General features: G+C 52.2%; 2 protein-coding genes across 4 annotated transcripts in view; one reads left to right on the top strand and one right to left on the bottom strand.

Annotated features, from left to right (window-relative positions):
• SYN1 (synapsin I) overlaps nt 1-22,026 on the top strand; it is a 55,654-nt gene that overhangs the window by 30,184 nt on the left and 3,444 nt on the right. For both annotated transcript variants that reach the window (XM_047076148.1, XM_047076147.1), the window contains exons 6-9: nt 19,526-19,588; nt 20,328-20,470; nt 20,565-20,639; nt 20,742-20,844. In XM_047076148.1, the coding sequence (XP_046932104.1) occupies nt 19,526-19,588; nt 20,328-20,470; nt 20,565-20,639; nt 20,742-20,844 (384 nt within the window). The remainder of the gene's footprint in view (nt 1-19,525; nt 19,589-20,327; nt 20,471-20,564; nt 20,640-20,741; nt 20,845-22,026) is intronic.
• On the bottom strand, nt 10,953-14,915 carry TIMP1 (TIMP metallopeptidase inhibitor 1). 2 transcript variants are annotated; one of them, XM_047076153.1, is made up of 6 exons: nt 14,813-14,915; nt 13,858-13,986; nt 12,777-12,856; nt 12,466-12,592; nt 12,074-12,198; nt 10,953-11,226 (listed from the first exon to the last, which is right to left on the bottom strand). In XM_047076153.1, exons 2-6 carry the CDS (start codon nt 13,976-13,978, stop codon nt 11,056-11,058), a joined length of 624 nt encoding a protein of 207 aa, XP_046932109.1. In that variant the 5' UTR covers nt 13,979-13,986; nt 14,813-14,915; the 3' UTR covers nt 10,953-11,055. The 2 variants fall into 2 exon arrangements, with proteins under 2 accessions (XP_046932109.1, XP_046932110.1); XM_047076154.1 differs by lacking the exon at nt 14,813-14,915 and adding an exon at nt 14,726-14,749.

The raw sequence follows: 22,026 nt of genomic DNA, 5'->3' as shown, positions 1-22,026 counted from the left end.
AAAAATATCTCTATTTATGACAATATCAATAGTATCCCTGGAAATCCCCAAAAGAACCAATAATAAACTAATTTAAACAATAAAGAATTCAGTAATGTAATAGAATATAAAATCAACATATAGATATTAGTTTTCAGGGGAGCCTGGGTGGCTCAGTCGGTTAAGCGTCCAACTTCAGCTCAGGTCATGATCTCATGGTTCATGAGTCAAGCCCCACGTAGGGCTCTCTGCTGTCAGCACAGAGCCCGCTTCAGATCCCCATCTCCCTCTTTTTGCCCCTCCCCCACTCATATGCACACGCGCGCACACTCTCTCTCTCTCTCTCAAAAATAAATAAAAATATTAAAAACAGAAATTAGTTTCCATAGACACAACCAGATATAATGCATAATAGAAGAGAAAACCCCATTTATGATAACAAATGAAAGATAAAATACTTCAGGATAAAGTCAACAAGGGGTAATGCAAACTTACATGAGGAAAAGCTTAAAACACTCCTGAAAGACACAAAGGTAGACTTACACAAATGCAAAGACATTCCTTGTTCTTGGATAGGATGAATTAGTATCATAAAGATGTCAGTTTCCCTTCTCAGGTGTTAATTCATAAGTTCAATGTCATCCCCCAAAATATACCTATAAGCTTTTATCTGCAACTGATGAAAGTTGATAGTGAAGTTCATATGGAAATGCAAACATGCAAGAATATCCACATAAAAAAAAAAGAAAAGCTATGAGTTGGGGGGGTGGAATTAGACCTCACAGCCCACAGAGAGTCTAATGCCTCTGCCAGGAAACATTTTATGAAGGTTTTCTAATTTATTTTTTTTTTTTTAATTTTTTTTTTTTTTTTTTTTTCAACGTTTATTTATTTTTGGGACAGAGAGAGACAGAGCATGAACGGGGGAGGGGCAGAGAGAGAGGGACACACAGAATCGGAAGCAGGCTCCAGGCTCCGAGCCATCAGCCCAGAGCCTGACGCGGGGCTCGAACTCACGGACCGCGAGATCGTGACCTGGCTGAAGTCGGACGCTTAACCGACTGCGCCACCCAGGCGCCCCGAAGGTTTTCTAATTTAAACAGTATGATGCTGACACATGAATAGACAGTCTGACAGACTAAAGGAAGAAAAATTAAAAGTCTGTATATAGACCCATATACATATGGAAATGTGTGGATGGTAAACGTGGCAAGCTTTGTTTTTGACATTCAAATTTTCCCTCGTTGTGAAATGGATTTTTCTCTTTTTTTAGCACTCTTACAAACATCTTTATTCTGTGTGCTCTTTGGAATTTTCTCTTTTTTTAATGTTTATTTATTTTTGAGAGACAGAGATAGAGTGTGAGCCAGGGGAGGGGCAGAGAGACAGAGGGAGACACAGAATCCGAAGCAGGCTCCAGACTCCACAGAGCCTGACGCGGGGCTCGAACTCACAAACTGTGAGATTGTGACCTGAGCCGAAGTCGGTCAATCGACCGAGCCACCCAGGCGCCCCAGCTATGGTTTTTGTGTGTTTGTTTGGTTGGTTGGTTGGTTTTGAGAGACAGAGAGAGACAGAGCGTGAGTAGGGGAGGGGCAGAGAAAGAGGGAGACACAGAATCCGAAGCAGGCTCCAGGCTGTCAGCACAGAGCCTGACGCGGGGCTCGAACTCATGAACCCTGAGATCGTGACCTGAGCCGAAGTCGGCCGCTTAACCGACTGAGCCACCCGGGTGCTCCTGGAACTGATTTTTGTATAAAGTATGAAGTAGGTTGAGATACAGTTTCAAATTTCTCTGTCATACACTAAAATCTCATGTATTTCTCGGGCAGGTTCTGGACACCGTTCCAGTCCACTGGTCACTTCCTCTATACCTGTACCAATGCAGTACTATTTTAATAACTATATTTTCTCATTAACTACCGGTGTCTAGTAGGGCAGTCACACCCCGTGGCTGTTCTGTGGCCGTGTAGAGGCCATTTTTGTCAGGGACAGAAAGAACATGACTTAAGAGGCCAGGAAGAAGACAGAGCTAATGGTGGGTGACGGTGGCGGGTGGGGGCACAGGCATTAGACTTCCCGCAGGCCAGCTTGCCGCTCACATTTGCTCGTTTGTCCCCCACCCCACTGTGCGGCATGAAGGCGCAAACGCCAGGCCTGGATTTGTGGCAGCTGTCTGCTCCCACCCTGTACTTCGAGGCACTGGTTGGAAGGTTACGCATCCTCTATCACGTGGTGGGAGGCACATATTGAGACTCTGGCTCTGCTACCCTGTCTCTTCCCATCCAGGCTGCAGGCCACCAGGAATCCTCAGGGCTGCTCAGCTCAGCATCTCTAAATAGTCACCTGTCAGGGATGGGGCACACGGGAGGACTCTGTTAAGCACAGCCCTGACTTCTTTTAACCCCAGCTTCCCTATAGCGGAGTGAACTGATTTTTGGTCAAGCGGACCTAGCGGTGGGGGCTGCTGCAGGAATAGGGACCTCCCCTCCCTTGCTGCCTACACTCCAGCTGACTCAGGGCTCGGCAAGTTATTTATAGAGGGCTCACAATGGAACAGATGAAGTCCTACCCCAAGGCCTCTCTGGATCCAGTCCCTTCTCTGGGCCCAGGATTCATGGTCCCTGTGCAGTGGGGAAAGAGAGGGTGCTTGGGAGTGAGAATCAACAGTGTCAGGGATGTGGGGGTTGTGTGAAAGGGAGAGGGCATGAGAGAGTGAGGAAGTGAAGGGAGGGACACGGGAGATGTGTTAATAATGTGGGGAGTTTTCTTTTGAGGGGCCAATTTCACCAAGATATAACAAGTCCAGAAAAGCAGACACATCACAAGTGTGCAGCTCCTTAAAATTTCCCAAAGCGAACACGTTCCCATCGCCTGCATCCAGATCAAGGAACACTACATGACCAGGGGCGCCTGGGTGGCTCAGTTGGTGAAGAATCCGACTTCGGCTCAGGTCATGAGCTCACAGTTCGTGAGTTCGAGCCCTGCGTCGGGCTCTGTGCTGACAGCTCGGAGCCTGGAGCCTGCTTCGGATTCTGTGTCTCCCTCTCTCTCTGCCCCTCCCCTGCTCACACTCTGCCTCTCCCTCTCTCTCAAAAATAAATAAACATAAAAACTTTTTTTAAAGAAACACTACATGACCAAATAGATCCCCAGCACAGTTGGAAGGTGACGGTCTTTTGGGGAAGCTTGAGGGGACAGTTGTGGGAAGCCAGTGGGACTTGAGGAGGCTTACAAGGTGGAGAGTCCCCAACTCACTGTGGCCGAGAAGTCCAGGTCCAAGGCTACTGTACTTGAGGGTTCAACAGCAGATATTGGGTCACCAGGGAAGGCAGCCAAGTTCCTGGCGTCATGTTCTTGCCCATGTTCAAATCAACAGGTGTCCCTCCATGGACACTGCACAAGGTTGGGATTTAGGTAGGGAGGCATGTAGATGTGGTTGGGCAGAACACTGCTCCCCATGCTTCTTCTCGTGGCTTTCGGTCCTGGGAGAGAAGAGTAGTAGGCACTAAGAATGGGCGGAGGGGCCAGGGAACAGTGAAAGGGAATAGCTCACGGTGAGGAAACAGGGGAGGAGCAGGGAGCAGGGTGGAAAGAAGAGAGCAAAGAGAGGGAGCAGGAACAGGGAGAGAGGGATAGGGAACATGGAGAAGGACCAGGGGGGCAGGGAATGGGGAACCTGGCAAAGGAGCAGGGGATGGCAGAGGGGACGGAGAGCACCGAACAGGGAAGAGTGGGGCTATGGCTGCAGGCATCCGTGAGAGGCACACTCATAGCCCAGTGACCCCCTTTCCTGCAGATATTCAGGAAGCCTCCCTGATATGCTCCCCTCTGAGCCCCTTCCAAGGATACACCACTCATTTCTTGAAGTGCAAGTTCCCATCCCTCAAAGAGCCTAGAGGGGACAGATGTCATGCCTGACTCTTGGGGGTCAGTAAAGTGTGACCAGATGTCCCTTGGCTAGGACTAACTGTGACCCACAAGTGGTCAGTCCTGAAGATTCAGGACAGTATGGGTTGGGGACAGAATTTGCTGTGATTGGCCTAAACGGGGAGCACAGTATCCTGGGGAGGGGGGGGAGCACTTGTGAGAAAATACCCTGGGGAGGGGATACCTTGTTCCAGGGCTGATATGGGGAGAAGCTTGAGGATGAGGAGTCCATGCAGGGTAGAGACTCTACTCATGAATATCCCCACAGCTGTTCTTGGTGGGCATGTAGATAGATATAACCACATCGTTCTTTATATTCTGGTACTTCTATGAAGCAGAGGTTCAAAATCTCTTTAGGAACCTTGATTGTCTGTGAAGTGAGGAAAGGGAGAGGGACACTGAAACTGAGGAGCATTTATGGGGTGAGGGGATGGGATCTTAGTATCACATCAGTAGCTTTTGGGTCTCAGAGACCCACCCCATTTCCTCAGCCAGAGCAGGGTCAAGGGGCTTGTATTTTGTTTTTTTTTGTTTTGTTTTGTTTTGTTTTGTTTTTTGTTTTTTTTTTAATTTTTTTTAACATTTATTTATTTTTGAGACAGAGAGAGACAGAGCATGAACAGGGGAGGGGCAGAGAGAGAGGGAGACACAGAATCTGAAACAGGCTCCAGGCTCTGAGCTGTCAGCACAGAGCCCGACGCGGGGCTGGAACTCACGGACTGAGAGATCATGACCTGAGCCGAAGTCGGACGCTTAACCGACCAAGCCACCCAGGCGCCCCAAGGGGCTTGTATTTTGGTGGGGAGACAGGTATGAGGAAGATGTGGGCAAAGTACCTACATGATTTGAACTCATGATGCCTCCTAGTCTCAGTGAGGAGGATGAGCCCCAGGAATTAAGCCACGAGAACTAGGGATGGGAGAAATGTGTCAGGAAGCCCTTTTGAGTTCAAGTAAGATTTCCCCCATCCCTAAGACTTCTGAAAAAAAATTTGCAGAGCAACTCCCCTGCAGGTTCTACCACCTCAGGGGGTTTTATCTACCCTTCTGGAACCTCACTGTGAGCGCCTGGTTGGAAGCCTGCCTAGACTTATCCATGTCTGAGTTACAATAAATAGCATGGGGGTGTGGATGGTAGCATCTGAAGGCTTGCCCAAGGGTGGTCACAGACAGCCAGGAGCAAAGCAGTGACCAGCAGGAAGGCAGGATTCATGGCAGGAGCTTGAGAAACATACGTGGGGGGAGAGTTGAGGAGTGATCTTTAAAAAAAAAATGAATGAGGGGCACCTGGCTGGTTCAGCCAGTGGAGTGTGTGACCCTTGATCTCAGGGTTGTGAGTTCAAGCCCCATGTTGGGCATAGAGCTTACAAAAAACAAAGGAAAAAGAAAAAATATTGGGATGCCTGGGTGGCTCCATTGAGTGTCTGACTGGCTCAGGTCATGACCTCATGGTTCATGAGTTCAAGCCCCACATCAGGCTTCACGCTGACAGCACAGAGCCTGCTTGGGATTCTCTCTCTCGCCCTCTCTCTCTGCCCCTGCTCCCCCTCAAAAAAAATAAACTTTAAAAAGAAAGAATGATCTTTCTCTGGCCCAGCTCCCCCCAGTCAGGAGAGGATTCGGGAAGCTCCTGTCTAACACTACTGCTTTCCAGGGGCCTGGGGTCATGGGGAGGCCCCCATTGTGGGGGGAAAGGACACTGAGTCTGGGCCGCTGGCCAATGACCCCACCTCCATCCATCAGAGCTGTAGCTCTCCACAAAGGTTCAGCATGAGGCCCCCAGTGGTAGATAAGTAGTCAACAACAGGTAGTACAGTCTGGGCATTCCTGCCCACATGAACCCTCTATTTTATTCTTTCAGTTCCTTCTACTGGAGTGGGGATTAGGAGTTCGGGAGTGTATCTGAGGTTCTAATGGCTTCTTATACAGACTTTCAACCTATCTTCCCTTTTTAAAAAAATCTCCGCCTTCATTCCCACACTGAAAGGCAACTTGTGTCCTAATTGTTTCCTTTGGTGGGAGCTCTACAGTGTGATAAGAGGTGGTCTTCAGATTTCATCAGTACTGTATAGGAAGTGTCCAGGGCTGGACAATGAGACATAGGTGTCAGTCACTATTGAGAAGAGAAAGGGCTGGTCTTATTATAGAAATCTACTTCTTCATTTGGGGCACCTGGCTGGCTCAGTCAGTGGAGCATGCAACTCTTAATCCCGGGGTTGTGAGTTCAAGCCCCACGTTGAGTGTAGAGATTATTTAAAAATTTTTTAAAAAGCTTTAAAAAAAGGAAAAGAAATCTACCTCTTCATCTGTCACTGGGGGGTGGGAAGAGATGTGTCATCTTATATGGTAATACCGTAATATAGTAATAGATTGGGAGCTGTTCCAGCAAGGGGATTTTCCAATTAGACGTATCTAAGGATAGCGAAATTTCAATGGGGAGACTTCAATGAGGGTCGACCAATAGGGGCTATATGGAGGGGTGTGTTTCTTTTTTTTTTTAATTTTTTTTAACGTTTATTTATTTTTGAGACAGAGAGAGACAGAGCATGAACAGGGGAGGGGCAGAGAGAGAGGGAGACACAGAATCCGAAACAGGCTCTAAGCTCCGAGCTGTCAGCACACAGCCCGACGCGGGGCTCGAACTCACGGACCGTGAGATCATGACCTGAGCCGAAGTCTGACGCTTAACCGACCGAGCCACCCAGGCACCCCGAGGAAGGGTGTGTTTCAATGAATGGAAAGATTTTTAAATGGGCTTATCATTGATAGATATCAATGGTTGGTATTTCTGAATGGGAAGATTGGACAAGGAAGTTTATCAATGGGGGAATTTCGATGCACATGTCTGAATGGGGAGATGTGTCAGTGGGTCTAGATAAAGGAATAGGGAGATTTGTCAATAAAGATTGTCAGTGGGAGGGGGTGTCTGGCTGGCTCAATCAGTGGAGCATGCGACTCGATCTCTGGGTTGTAAGTTCAAGCCCCACGTTAAGCATAGAGATTAGTTAAAATAAAATCTTTTAAAAAAAGATTGTCAGTGGGAATTATGTCATAGAAAGACATTTATAGATTTGTCAACTGAGTGGTCAGTAGGGGATATGCAAATGGTGGGTAATTATGAAGAGAGATATTTGTCAGTGGGATCCATCAGTGGGTGATAGATTGCCGCTAGGTATTTTTGAATGGGGAGATTTGTTAATGGAGATCATCCATGGGGATATGTCAATGGGATATTTATGAATAAGGTGGTAGGTAGCTCAACAGGGGTATTTGTTATGGGGTATTTGTGAAAGAGGGGACTTGTACAGTGAGGAGAGGGAACTCTTCCAAGGAAAGAGTTGACCTTAGAAATTTGTCACCTGCATTCTTGGGAACAGAAGAGATTTGTAAGTATGCTGATTCATCATCCACAGTAAGGACTTCATAGTGGGGAACATTATCACTGGGGAGGAGGAGTTTTCTTAGAAATCTTTTAAAGCATTGGTATTTTTCAGTTGGGGAGACTTGTGCACCGGGAAGAAGTATATGAGCTTCAGAGTGATAAGAAAAACATTACAAATGAGCATATTAAATATTTGTAACATCTCTGGGGGGATTATCAGGATCACGAGTTAAACTAAGGTTTCCAGAGTGCATTAAATTAGTATTACTGGTATTATACATTATTTCCAATATTGTAAATAATCAATACTGATACAAATTATCACTACTAAAGCTTTACATTAAATGACATTTATCATACTACTACTAACTAATACTTGTAAGTGCTACATGCCCAGTACATTTTACATGTACTCCCTCATTTAACGTTCACATTGTCCCTGCGAGTTAGGCATTCTTTTTATCCCTGTTTTACAGATGTGGAAACTGAGGCACAAAGGGGTAATGTGATTCCCCCAAAGACACAGACCCAGTGCATGGAAGGGGCAGGATCTGAATTGCAAATGACCTGGCTCCAGCATTCATGTTCTTAACCACTACACGCGGCCCGGCTAGAAATGAAGTCACTGTTAGAAAGATTTCACATGAAGTTATATTATGAGAGTTTCGTGTTTTGACCTCAAAAAGTACCCAAGGGGCAAACACACCCTTTAATCATCCTCCAAGCCTAGCACAGACCTCAGAAGGATTCTGGGTAGGGACTGTGAGGCCCATTTTTCACGGAGAAGTATTGAGCCTCAGGTGAGGGAAGGGCTGGCCCCCAGGCTACCCACTGAGCTGTACCGCCCCCCCCCTCCCCGCATGCTGCATGTGTCACAAGGCTATCACACTTCCCCCGTGTGCTTTCTCTCAGCCATCAGTCTCTCCCAAGCAGAAATTCACACCCGGATACATGGAATGCTGGAGTGTGGGGGAGGGGGGGTAACTCACTCACTTTAGTGAACGTTTTTAAAATCCTTTTTTTTTTTTAATTTTTTTTTAATGTTTGTTTATTTTTGAGAGAGAGAGAATGAATGAGGGAAGGGCAGAGAGAGAGGGAGACACAGAATCTGAAGTAGGCTCCAGGCTCTGAGCTGTCAGCACAGAGAGCGACATGGGGCTTGAACTCGTGAACCGTGAGATCATGGCCTGAGCTGAAGCCGGAAGCTTAACCGACTGAGCCACCCAGGCGCCCCACAGTGGATTTTCTAGAAGAGTGAAGGGGGGATGTAGTGACCCCAGGACTACAGATATCCTGCCAGGAGCTCCTGCCAGGGTCTGGGGGGAGGAGGCCTCATATGCTGTCCTGGCCTCAGTAGGGCCTGGTGGTCAACCCTGTCCATGAAGCATTGACGTCTCTATCCAGGGCACCACCTGCAGGTGGGCAGGTCGGCAGGAGAACGGCCTCCACACTGGGCTCCATCCTTTTCCACTGCCTCCTTCTGCTTCACCTTCCTCCCAGGGATTAAAATAGCTGAGGGCTCAGGAAATGGGTCGTGGGGTCAGGGAACAGCCTAGCAATGCAGGGAGCTGATACTAGGATTTGGTAAACTGGTAGGAGCTGCTGACCCAATAGTGACAAGGGCCACCAGGGCCCTTACAGTCAAACCCATCCGCGAAGGCCGCCATTTGCCCCTTTTAGCGGACAGGGTTTAGATCCTCCCAGGGCATACCCAAGATGTAGATGTTCAGGTAGAAATTGTCACTGCAGTGGGTGTCCCCTGCACAGGCAGATAGGCCCTGAGTGCTCAAAATCTACCCATCCTTTGTAAAAAATTTTTAAACATTTCTCCATATTTGAGAGTGAGAGAGACAGAGCGTGAGTGGGGGAGGGGCAGAGAGAAGGGGAGACACAGAATCTGAAACAAGTTCCAGGCTCCGAGTGGTCAGCACAGAGCCCGACGCAGGGCTCAAACCCATGAACCACGAGACTGTGACCTGAGCTGAAGTCGGACACTTAACCAACTGAGTCGCCCAGGCACCCCAAAGTCTACCCATCCCGATCTAGGACATACTTGGGCCCTGGGGGAATCTCCCAGGAGTGCCAGAGGATCCGGGGGGCCAGCTTGCTGGCCCAGAATTCCCTGGAGGAAACCTGGCTTCTTCTTGTTAGGAGCGGAGTGTAGTCTGACAGGAGGGAATTTGGGGGTCCTCTCCTTCACCAAAGATGCATTGGGATCTTTTTCAAGCAGATCGAGGCCGACAGGACACTTGAGTGTTCTGTTAAATGTTTGCACCAGTCTGAAATTGTGGTTTCCAGGGGCCTCACTCGAGTGAGGATCTTTGGAGTGGAGGGGACAGGAGCCAGGGATGGGGAAGGCCCCAGGGAGGCATGGAACAGGAAGGCCTAAGACTTGGAATAGTCAGAAGGGCAACGTAACACAGCCTCATGTGGGGGGCAGTCAGAGCTGCAGAACAATAATCAGATGTGCTGGGGAAGAGTCATCACTCAGCTTTTATGGGGGAGGATGAACCAGAAAGGTGAGGTTTGGGTCTAGAGCCCCCAGCTTTGGTGAGGGAACAGCTGTGTAGGAGGAGGTACGTGGGGGGTGAGGGATGGGCTGACACATGTGGTTGGTCCCCATTTTGAACCCCACCTGCACTTCACTGCTGTCGGTATTTCCTTCAGAGGTGGTCAGAGTGAGGGGAGGAGAGGTAGGGGAAGGGGGAGAAGGACAGAGCTTGGGGATCTCCAGATCGCACCTTCTCCTCATCCCTCCTATTCCGCAAACAGCCACTTCCAAGGAATCTCCCACAGGCCATGGGGTGGCCGGGGGAAGCCAGAGCTACCCCTTCTTCCAGAGTCCCTGGCTGGGAGGGGTATTGTGGGGGCCCTGAGCCCCCCTGGAGGTTTCCTCTTTCATTCAAGTCAGACTCACAGTAAAAAGCCAAAGGTGTGGACAGTAACACCTACAGATCTGGATGGGACAGGACATCCTCCTCGATGACATCAGGACAGTGCCCAAGGGATGAGAGCCGTTCCGTTGGCCAATTGATAAGACATTTGTCAATGAGCTTGTCAACTGGAAGGGATTTGTGAATAGAGGAATTTGCCAGTGAGACGGTGATCTGTCAGTAGTGGGATAATTTTCTAGAGAGCCCTGTGCAAATAGGAAGTATAAATTAGTCTAGTAAAATGTTCCAAAGTACCGAGCAGAGAGATTGTCCAGTGAATTGTGGTTGATGCAGGTTGAATGGCCAGTACTGATGTTAAAGATTGCCAATGTTAATGCCAAGGTAGGCGATTATTACCAGTACCTCAATTTTTTAAAATGTTTTTTTATTCTCGAGAAAGAGAGAGAGAGAGAGAGAGACAGAGCCTGAGTGGGGGAGGGGCAGAGAGAGAGGAAGACCCAGAATCCGAAGCAGGTTCCAGGCTCTGAGCTGTCAGCACAGAGCCCAACACAGGGCTCGAACCCACGAACCGTGCGATCGTGACCTGAGCCGAAGCCGGATGCCAAACTAAGTGAGCCACCCAGGCGCCCCATCAGTACCTCAAATTTTATGTACAAATATACAAAGCCGATTTCGCATCCCCCACTCCCTCGGCATTGGTCCCAGGGTGCTCCCACCGGGTCATCAGTGACATGGCTTTGTTCCCACACATTACACGGGGACACTGCCTGCTGGATGGTAGTTGTTTATTTCATTGTTTGGGATAAAGAAAGACAGGAGTGGGAAATGGGGTGAACACTGTGCAGGCTTCAGCTTCCGCTGGGGGCCGGATTCAGGCCATCCGGGTCCTCAGGGACTGCCAGGTGCATATCCCTGGCTCTCTTGGCAGGCAGGCAAGGTGGCGGCTCTGGAAACCCTTGTCAGTGCCTGTGAGGAACTGGTCTGTCCACAAGCAGTGAGTGTCATTCTGCAGTTTGCAGGGGATGGATGAACAGGAAAATACCTAGAGAAGGGGAGGGAGGCACATCTCTGAGGGCTTCGCCTCCCGCCCCTACTCAGTTTTCAACACTCAGCTGCCTAGGGAGACCTGGTGTTGCCCCACCTGGGGAGAGACTTGAGAACAGCCCCTCCCATTGGAGGAACAGGCATTGGGCTTGGCAAGGTGATGGTAATCCAGGGAACTGATCAGTTTCCTGGAATGGCGGCTGGAGAACAGTCATGGGGGGGGCGGCGGTCAGACAGTTTCCAGGGAAACTATTCCATAGGATAGGGAACAAGCGGCAGTAGTAGCGGGGAACAGCTGGCCAGTGGGGCACAGGCATAGGATAGAGCCATGGGGCTCAGACACACAGTCACTGGGATCAGAGGACATTCAGGGCCACCAGAAAATAGTCTTGGAATGGCTGGAAGGGCAATGTAACACACCCTTATGTACGGAGCAGTCAGAGCTACAGAGAAATAATCAGATGTGCTGGGGAGGAGTCAGTGGGTTGGGGGATCGGCAATTTGGGTTCCTGGAGAACATTCTAGGGAACCAAGAAACAATCCCTGGGGGGTCAAGAATAGACAGAGGGACTAGAAAATAGTCCCAAGGGGGATTTAGACGGACAGGAAGCAGCCAGAAAGTCCAGGCAACAGCGAATCCCCAGGTACAAGACACAGAGCAAAGAAGAACCAGAATTTGCAGTCTCGGGTTTCGGGGGATCAGCAAGAGAGATCAGGGACAGCACTAGGGTTTGGGGAGCAGCCATACGGACAAGGAATGGTCAGGAGGAGCAAGAAAGAAGCCAGGGTTTGGGTAAGAACCCAAGGACCGCTCTCCAGGTGGCGGGCAGGGCCCAGGTACTCACGGTGCATTCTTCGCAGCCAGCAGCATAGGTCTTGGTGAAGCCCCGGCGCTGAGAGGAACTCAGACTGTTCCAGGGAACCACGTAACTGCAGGTATTGATGTGCAGGTGTCCGTTCCGCAGTTTTCCTGGGGGGCAGGGGGCAAGAGGCAGCAGCTGATCAGCTGGGCCGGCGTCGGGGGGGCGGGGGAGGGTAGGGCGGCGCCTGATTGGCGTCCCGGGCGCACAGACCCCGCTGGGCAAAAGCCCCCCCCCCCCCGCCTTCCGATAGGCTGAAATTGGGGCGGTTCCCATTTCAACTGGGACCAGTCCCTCGGAGCCTCGCCCCCTCGCGGCGCCAGGCGGCGTCAGAGGGACGGGCCGGCGTGGCACAGGACGAGGGGGCGGGGCCTCACCGGCGATGAGAAACTCCTCGCTGCGGTTCTGGGACCTGTGGAAGTATCCGCAGACGCTCTCCGCGGTGGGAGTGTAGACGAACCGGATGTCAGAGGCATCCCCCAAGGCGCTGAACCCTTTGAACATCTGTCGATAGGTGAGGGGAAGAATCTCTTTTACTGCTATAATCCTCCCCCTCCACGTTCTTCCCTGAAGTCATAGAGCATCCTGACATCACAGCCAACTTCCTCGACAAACCGGTGGCCCTTGGCTTTTACTTTGACGGGAAGGAAGATGTTAGGAACTGCTGGGAAAAGGGCAGGAGGAATACCTTGGTCATCTTGATCTCATAACGCTGGCTTAAGGCAGTCTGGTTGACTTCTGCGGTCCCCACGAACTTGGCCCTGATGACTGCAGGAGAGGAGGGGGGAGAGACGAGTCAAATGGACTGCAGGAGCCAATAAAATAAAATAATCACAATACTAATACCGGCGAAGCACATACTTAAATAGGGATCGCTAGATGTCAGCTCACTAAGCTATTTACACACCGGTTAATTGATTTGATTGGTATATTGAGCGACTACTCTTTGCCAGGCGCTGCTTAAAATTAAGCCTTTTTCATATATTCATCATGTGTTCATTCACTCAACAAATATTTCAGAGCCTGCTGTGCGCCAGGCACTGTTCTGGGTGTTAGGAACACAACAGTGAACAAAACACAGAACCCCCCCCCTTGTGGAGCTCACATTCCAGCCAGAAGGAGGCTAAACACAAGCGAAATAATACGTACATGGAATGTTACAAAGTATTTAGTGCGATGAGGAATTTCAGACATGGCGATCAGGGGGGGTACTAGGGGACCGGGGTTAAAATCCTGAACAGGGAGGGGGGCACCTGGGTGGCTCTGTTGGTTACGTGACTAGCTCTTGGTTTCAGCAAAGGTCATGATCTCACCATTGGTGAGTTCGAACCCTAGTCAGCCTCCGTGCTGGGATTGTCTCTCTCCCTCTTTCTCTGGCCCTCCCCCTGCTCCTTCTCTCTCTATCTCTCAAAATAAATAAATAAACTTTATGTGTGTGTGTGTGTGTATATATATATATACACACACATACATATATATATATATATATATAAATTTTGAACAGGGAAGGCCATCCTGACATCGGAGGCCACCACCCGTGTGGATACCTGGGGTGAGGGGGGGAGGGTGTACCAGGCAGAGGAAGCTGCCAGTACAAAGGCCCCCGGAGGTGGGATTGGGCTCAGAGTAATCAAGGAAGCACAAGGATGCCGGTGCGGCTAAAGCAGAGTCAGTTCAGGGCTGAGTGGACTTGTTCCAGGGGTCGGCACCACTGTGAACCCCCCAAAAGCAAACGCACAGAGTGTGCGGGCAGAGTGGGGCACACTTACTGAAGTCCGAGCTGCAGAAGGCGGTCTGCGGGTGGAGTGGGGCACAGGTACAGGCCCGGCTGGGGGCTGCCAGCCACAGCAACAACAGGATGCAGGAGGCCAGGGGCGCCAAGGGTGCCATGGTGGGTTCTGCGGGGTGGGGAGGAGGGGTCAGTGGTCCTCTGCGAGGTGGGCAGTGCCCTCCCCAGCCTGGAACGGGATTAAGCCTCCGCACTCCCGGCTTGAGGGGTTGGGGGGGCAGTGGAGATTTTAAGGGGGGTGGGGATCTTGGAGCCCAGAGGAGCCGAGAGGGCAGAGGGTCGGGGGTCGGGAGAGTCTAGGACTTGTGGAGCTCGTGCAATTTCACAGATTGGGAGAGTCGGGGGAGGCCGGGGGGGCGGGCTACAAGGCTGTGGTGTTTGCAGAATAAGGGGGCAGAGGGTTTGCAGGATTTAGGGATGTTGGGAAGTCAGAAGGTCGAGAAGCTGGGGGTGAGGAATTTGGGGTTCAGGGAGCCAGGGGAGTTTGGGGTTTCAGGGTTGTGCATAGTGAGATGGGGGGAGTGGAGAGAAGCTGAGGAGTCCGGAGGAGGTTGGGGGTTCAGAGAGTTTGGAGGCTTCAGGGGTCGGGGTGCCTGAGGGATTTGGGAGCAGGGAAAGTCGTGGAGTTGGGGATTTAGGAGGGTTGGGGGGGCAGTGAGGGAATTTGGGGGAGTTGGCAGCCTGGGAGGCAGCTGTGATATTAGGGGGCTCATGGGTTTGGAGGAGTCGGGGATAGAGATCGGGGTTCCAAGGAGTCTGGAGTGTGGGAATTGGGGGAGAAGTTCCAGCACCACCACCCCCCCCCCACTCCCGCCCTCCTCCCCTGAACCAGCCCAGAGTCCTGGTACCCGCCGGCCAGGCTGAGCGGCCAGACGTCCAGCAGGAAAGCTCCGGCCAAGCTTCAGGCCCCGCGGGCCTCCCAGGCCCCTGCCTACCTCTGGTGGATCTCTCCAGGCGCTGGGTCTGAGGCGACAGTGGCAGGGCCTGAGCAGCGGAGGATAAATGTCCACGCGAGGGGCGGGGGTGGCAGTGGTGCGGAAACCACAGGCCTCCAGGCTTCCTGGATGCATTACTCATCCGCCCACCCTCCGTGGAGGCCAAGGGGCGGGCCAAGCAAGGGCTGCCGAAAAGGAGATGCGCCCTCCTCCTCTCCCTCCCGCTGGGCCTCGCCCTGGCCACCCGCCCCCCATCTCCACGTTTGTCCATCTGTCAATCCATCCATCGTCTGACACTAGTCCTTCCAGGCAGCCTCTGGGGAGGGCTTAGAGGCAGGACTACCCCCTACCCCCCCCCCCAGCACTCAGGGCAATTCCCTGAAGTCTCCAAACTCTCTCCGAAGTCTACCCCATCACCCACATCCCCCAAAATCCCCGTGGCCGAAGCCTGAGTTAGTCCATCCTTTTAGTAAGCATGTCTTGTGCACCTACTGTGTGCCAGGCACACGCACAAATCCCTCTCCTTGGTAGTTCTGACAGTCTGGTGAAGGGTGAGGGAGGCAGAGAGGAAACAAATTAGGTAGAAACAGTGGAGAGAGTAAGGCAAGTGAGAGGAGGAGGAATACAAGGGGGGCAACTGAGGCACCGAGAGGTTAAGTGACATATCCAAGATCACAGTTAATAAGCAGCAGAACTGGCATTTGAACTCAGGTGGCCTGAAGCCAGAGCCTGGATGTTAACCCCTCGCAAAAAACACAGACTTGGGGCACCTGGCTGGCTCAGTCGGTGGAGCCTGCAACTCTTAATCTCGGTCGGGGTTGTGAGTTCAAGCCCCACATTGGGTGGAGATTGCTTAAAAATAAAATCCTTGAAAAAATAAACACATAGGTAAATAAATAGCATTTATACAGCACCAACTGTGTCCCAGGCACTCAGCATATTTTTTCTCACTTAGAGCTCACAGTAAACCTCCGAGATGGGTACCGGTATTAGTCCCATTTTACAGATGAGGAACTATGAGGCATAGAGGGATTGAAGAACCTTCCGAGGATCACCGGGCATGGCTGGGATTTGAACCTAGGTTAACTGGTGTCAGGATCTCACCCCAGCCGTGGCACGGCCCTGACCTGTGGGGAAAGTGCCAGTAAACTAGTGAGCATTACGGTGGGGGGGGGCGGTTCACTGGTGGTGAAAGAGGGCTGTGAGTCAGTAGAAAACGGATCCCCTCCCATCCTGCCCTGCCCCTTCCCCACCAGCCCTCCCACACCTCTGGGGCGGGGGCGGGGGGGGGGGGTTGGTGGTGAGGCAATCCCTGCCCACCAGCTTCCAGATGCTGCCTGAATCTTCCCTGGGGTCCTGGGAAAGGGCTCTAAGGGCTAATTAACATCCTTTGTTGGTTGGGGAAGGCAGACCAATGATAACAGTGATGGTGCTGTGCGCTGTGTCCTATATTCCTTGTGTAAATTCTTTCGGTCCTCATGGCCCCCTTGCTAACGAAGCTTGCTTAACTCAGGGAGGTTAGCCCAGTCACCAGCACCACCCCCACAAAAACGACACCCGCCCCCCACCCCACTACTGTGGGTATCGAACAGCGTTCTGGAACCTTTGTGAGCACTTCATCTCTCAGTCCCGATTGCCACCTTGGTAATTCATGTCGGCTGGCCAAGGGATGCTGACCCAGTACCAATAGCAGTAGCCAACACTTTTTGAGGAGGGAGGCTTCCTGTGTGCCAGAAAACCGGGCTCAGCGCTTTTCCTGAAGTAATCTGTTCCTCACAATTTGCCTGTGACTTAGGGACTTGGCGTATCTCCTGATGCCGATGAGGAAACCCAGACACGCTGAGGGGTCGAGTGACCTACCCAGGAATGAGAATGAAGAAACGGCCCGTCCGGCAGGGGCGGGGGCAGAGGGGGGAGGGGGAGTAAACCAGGAATTTGGAGCCGCCGGTTGTGAAAGTGGGGAGGGAGAGTGAACGAGGCAGGGGCTGAGTAAGTCAGAGCTCGGCCAGTGGGAGCCGCGCGGGAAGGGAAAACCCTGCTGCAGCCCCTCACTGACCCTGCTTCGGATGCCAGCTCTCTCAAGCCTGAGTCAGCAGCGAGTGTGGCCGACTATCTACACGTGAGGGGTTCTGTGCATCCGGGTCATAGTGTGGGTTTTGAAACCGGTGGGGTTTCGCGGAGATGTATCCGGATGTGCAGCCCCTGGGGGACATTGCATGGGTGTGGGGGCCGTGGGGCCGGCTGGGTGTGCAGCGCGGACGCCCAGCCATCTCCACGACGTGCCAAGCGCTTGGGCCTCGTGGTGCCCTTTGTGCAGGTCAGGAAACTGAGGCCCAGAGAAGGTTAGGCGACCTGACCCGGGCTTCCACGTGGCTTTAGGAAGAGGCGAGGCCAAGATGCAAACCTAGGGCTCTCCAGGGGATCCTGGAGTGCAAAGCTCCCAGCATGCACGCGTGTGCGGGCATAGTCGTGCACATACATACACACGGGGTTGCGTTCAGACTCAAGTCCAGAGGAAACAAGGAGGGTTTGTGAAAAGAGGGGCCTGGCCTGGGTGGCTCAGTCGGTGAAGCATTCGACTTCCACTCAGGTCATGATCCCTGGGTTCGTGAGTTCGAGCCCCGTGTGGGGCTCTGTGCTGACAGCTCGGAGCCTGGAGTCTGCTTTGGATTCTGTGTCTCCCTCTCTCTCTGCCCCTCCTTTGCTCACACACACTCTCTAAAAAATAAACATTAAAAAATTTAATAAAATTTATTTTTTTTCAACGTTTATTTATTTTTGCGACAGAGAGAGACAGAGCATGAACGGGGGAGGGGCAGAGAGAGAGGGAGACACAGAATCGGAAACAGGCTCCAGGCTCTGAGCCATCAGCCCAGAGCCCGACGCGGGGCTCGAACTCACGGACCGCGAGATCGTGACCTGGCTGAAGTCAGACGCCTAACCGACTGCGCCACCCAGGCGCCCCTAAAAATTTAATAAAATTTAAAAACAAGAAAAGAGGGGCCTAGAGACCTCGAGGTGGGGGCCTGTGCGCGCGTGTGCACTTGCACGCAGCTCTGCTCTGTGCCTCTGAGAACTGTGTGTGCGCCCCTAGTGTTGCGCACCTGTGTGTTTTGTGTCGCTCCTGGGAGTTGTACCTCTGCTTCTGCAGAGCGGGTCTAAGTTGCGCATGTAATTGTGGAGGTGGTGTTCCTGAGTTGTGTGTGTGCCCGAGTGTTAACGTCAAGCGCTGCCTCTGCGCTGCTGCCCCGGAACGTTAACGAGAGGATCCCCGCAGCCCCCTTCCCAACGCGGTGCCTCTCGGGGGACCCGTGATGACGCCAGTCATTTGGGAAATGAGGAAGGTGGGGGTGCGGAGAGAGGGTGAGGCCTGAAGGTCAATCGGCCACCCTGAGCCTGCGGGCTTCCTGTGCCTGTCGGGAACCGGGAACCGCCGCCGCCCGGGCAGCCCCTCCGGGAATGCCCTCTCTCTACCCCGCGGGACAGCGGAGGGGGCGGCGCGGCCGTGCGCGCGCAGCTCGCCCAACCCGAGCCCCTCTGCCCGCCCTCGGGGTCGCGGGAGGCCTGAGGCATCCCCACACCTGGACGTGTGAGTGTGCGTGTGCACGCACACACCCGGAAGTGCCTACACTTAGGAAGACTCTGGGTGTCCCTGGCTGTGTGTGCGCCTCTCCGTTTGTATGGGTGGCAAGGCGCGTTGTGTGTGCGCGTCCCTAGATGTACTTTGGGTGTGCCCCCCCCCTCCCCGTCTGGTGCGGCTCTCTGTGCTGAGTCTTGGTGGTTATGTGACGACCTAGGAGTGTGTACCTCTATATGCGGCGTGGGTCTTCCTCGTGCGTGGGCCCGGGAGTGTCGCGGGTGTGTCTGTGAGTGTTGGGTGTGAGTACGTGCCCAGTTCTGTCGTGTGTGCCTGTCGGGGTTGTGTGTGCCTGTGCGCTCCGTGGCTGTGCCTCTGAGGGTGGTCTCTGTACTTCATGGGCAATCCTTCATGCTGTGTGGGTCCCTGACGTGGCTTTGGGCCACAGGAAAGGGGCTGTGTGTGCCCCAAAGCGTGTGCTGCTGGGCAGAGGCTGGCCAGAAGCGCCTGGCTGGCTGAATGTGTGGACCTCTGCAGCCGGAGAGCAAGGTGTGCTCTGACTGAGCCTGCGTTGGTTGTGCGTCTTTCCATCTCGTGGGTCTCAACCTACTTGGCAATCTCTGGGCTTGGTTGTGTAGATCTGAGTTCTGAGGGTTTGTGTGCGTGCCTCTGGGTCGCGTCTGTGCACGGACGATGCTTACACACGAGGCCTGGCTGAGGGATCCGGTTACTACATGCTTGCCACCACACCCCCGTGCATGCACATGCACACACTCACTTCTCTATCATCCACTCATTATAAAAACAAACTTTCCCTTTTCCGGAAAAGTCCCCCACCCCCACCCCTATCCCATGCCTCTGCCCGGGAAAGCAGAGGCGGGATGTCTGGGACTTGAGGGTAGTGGAGGGAGGGACAGGCAGGCAGGGCTCTGAGTTCGATTCTGGGCACAGAAACGTGTGTGTGTGTATGTGTGTGTGTGTGTGTGTGTGACCCCCGCTGCTGACTGTCCCTGACTCGCCTCTTCTGGGAAATGGCTTCTAATGTGGCTCCCACAGAACGGGCTTCCCTCAGCCCCCCCACCACCCCTGTGATGGCCCTCCTGCCCTGACCCTGCTCTGCCTTTCTGCCCTACCAGCTCAGCAGCACGACGTACCCTGTGGTTGTGAAGATGGGGCACGCACACTCCGGGATGGGCAAGGTGAGTCCCCAGATGGGGTGTGTAGGTGTGTGTGTTTGGAAATGGTGCGTGCTCCTGGCATGGTGCATACGTATATTGCGTATTCAAAGCACTCCGGTAATTCTGTGTGATTGTGTGTCCTGGGGTGTCTTTGTCTCTTTGGACTTTTTTCCCTCACATTCTTAGAGTTTGTCATACATTCAACCAGGTTTATGCGTCCTGTTACTTTGTTCGTGTAACCAGCATTGTGTTTGTGTATACACATGCCCCTGTGTTGAACACACACTATATAATCTTTTATGTTCAAGCGTCTTGGGGTCCTACGTGCATTCCGTCCACCTGATTTTGTCTCTGTGTGCGTAGAAAGCAGACTTGTAATGTGTATGCTTGCATATCGTGTATACAACCGATTGTGTGTCGCGGTACCTGTACACATAGACCATATATACACACAGTTTTTCCACAGATTTACTGGGATATAACCCACCTACCATACAACTTACCCATTTAAAGTGGACAACTCAATTGTTTTTAGCATGTTCAAAGTTGCATATCCCCACCTGTGTGTCTGCTGTGTACGTGTAAAAACTAGGACCCCCAGAATTATGCACACCCGAGTGTCTTGGCGTATCCACTGAATTTGTACGTACTTGGCTCACCCGTGTCATTTACGTGCATGCCCCCACCCTGGGACACCCCCCCCCCCCGCCCGCTGCCACCTTGTCCTAATCAGGTCCTGATCCCCGCCCCACTCCTACAGGTCAAAGTGGACAACCAGCACGACTTCCAGGACATCGCGAGCGTCGTGGCACTGACCAAGACATATGCCACTGCCGAGCCCTTCATTGATGCCAAATATGACGTGCGCGTCCAGAAAATTGGGCAGAACTACAAAGCCTACATGTGAGTGGAGAGGCCGAGGCCTGGGTAGGGGTCCCCTGCCCTGTGCAACCTGGGCTCCTCTGAGCTTCTGTCCTCTCTCGTCTTGTCCCCCCAGGAGGACGTCAGTGTCAGGAAACTGGAAGACCAACACCGGCTCTGCCATGCTCGAGCAGATCGCCATGTCTGACAGGTGGGGGGGCCTGGACTCAGAGGGAGGGGACGCCAGGGGGGGAAGCATGGCTACGCAGGCCAGCCGGGCACTGACAGGCTTCCTTGCCCCACATCTCGGCAGGTACAAGCTGTGGGTGGATACGTGCTCCGAGATTTTTGGGGGACTGGACATCTGCGCAGTGGAAGCACTGCATGGCAAGGATGGAAGGGATCACATCATTGAGGTGGGAGCACCCAGGAACTGGTAGGGGTACGGGGTGGGGCAGGTGCATGGCAGCATCGTTCCATAAGCCGTGAAGCTCTCCATGGCTCAGGTTGCTATAAAGGCACTCTGTGAACTGTAAAGTACCTCATAAATTAGGAGGTGCTTGAGGAACAGCCGAGTGCTTTACAAAACTATATTGGGGCGCCCACGTGACTCAGTCGGTTAAGTGTCCAACTTCGGCTCGGGTCATGATCTTGCAGTCTATGAGTTCGAGCCCCGCGTCGGACTCTGTGCTGACAGCTAAGAGCCTGGAGCGTGCTTCCGATTCTGTCTCCCTCTCTCTGCCCCTCCCTTCCTCCTGCTCTGTCTCTCAAAAATAAGAATAAACGTTAAAAAAAAATAAAACTATAAGAAAGGAGCTCTGTAAACTGGGAGGTCCTCGTTACTAAAGCAAAGCACTTGCAAAATTCTAAATCTGTTTGTACACAGCAGTGCCCCTGGCAAACGGTAAGGCAATTTGGAAACCATAAAATGCCTTGAAAATTGGAGCGCTTTCTACACGGTGAGGCATTTTGTAAACAGTGGCGCCCATGCAAAGCACTTTTCTAAAGTCTAAACATACCATATATCCCCTAGTCCCTTGAAAAGGACAAGGAACTTTGTAAACTATAAAGTACTATAGCCACCACGAAGTTCTTTGTAAATGACAGAACACCTAGCAAACTAAAGCAGGGACTGGCAAATGTTTTCGGTCAAGGGCCAGACAGTGCACATTTTAGGCTGTGTGGGCCATACAGTCTCTGTTGCAGCTTCTCTGCAAAAGCAGCCGAAGACAATACGTACAAAACAAACGTTCCCCTAAAACTGTCGGGATATAAAAATTGAAATGTCGTATATTTTCACGTATCACAAAATCTTCTTTTGTTCTCTTACCTACCATCAAAAAATGTAAAACCCATCCTTGGCTCCAGGGGCCATACAAAGACAGGCGTCTGGGCTGGATTTGGCCCGCGGGCCCTAATTTGTGGAGCTGTGCTCTAAACTGTAGGCTCCCTTCAGGAGCTGTCCGGTACCTTGTAAAAGACAAGCCTTCGTCGCACTGCAAAGCTGGTGCTTCTCAAACTGAATCTTTCCTTGGCACCAGCCCGCGCCTTTCCCCAGCTTAAGGGTGCTCGGTGGCTGTCACCCTCCCATGCACTTC

The sequence above is a fragment of the Lynx rufus genome, unplaced genomic scaffold (genome assembly GCF_022079265.1).
Source record: "Lynx rufus isolate CCGP_SWC_20201006 ecotype Redwood Valley unplaced genomic scaffold, mLynRuf1.p SCAF_14, whole genome shotgun sequence".
NCBI lineage: Eukaryota > Metazoa > Chordata > Mammalia > Carnivora > Felidae > Lynx > Lynx rufus.
This window is presented reverse-complemented; position numbering and strand designations above follow the sequence as displayed.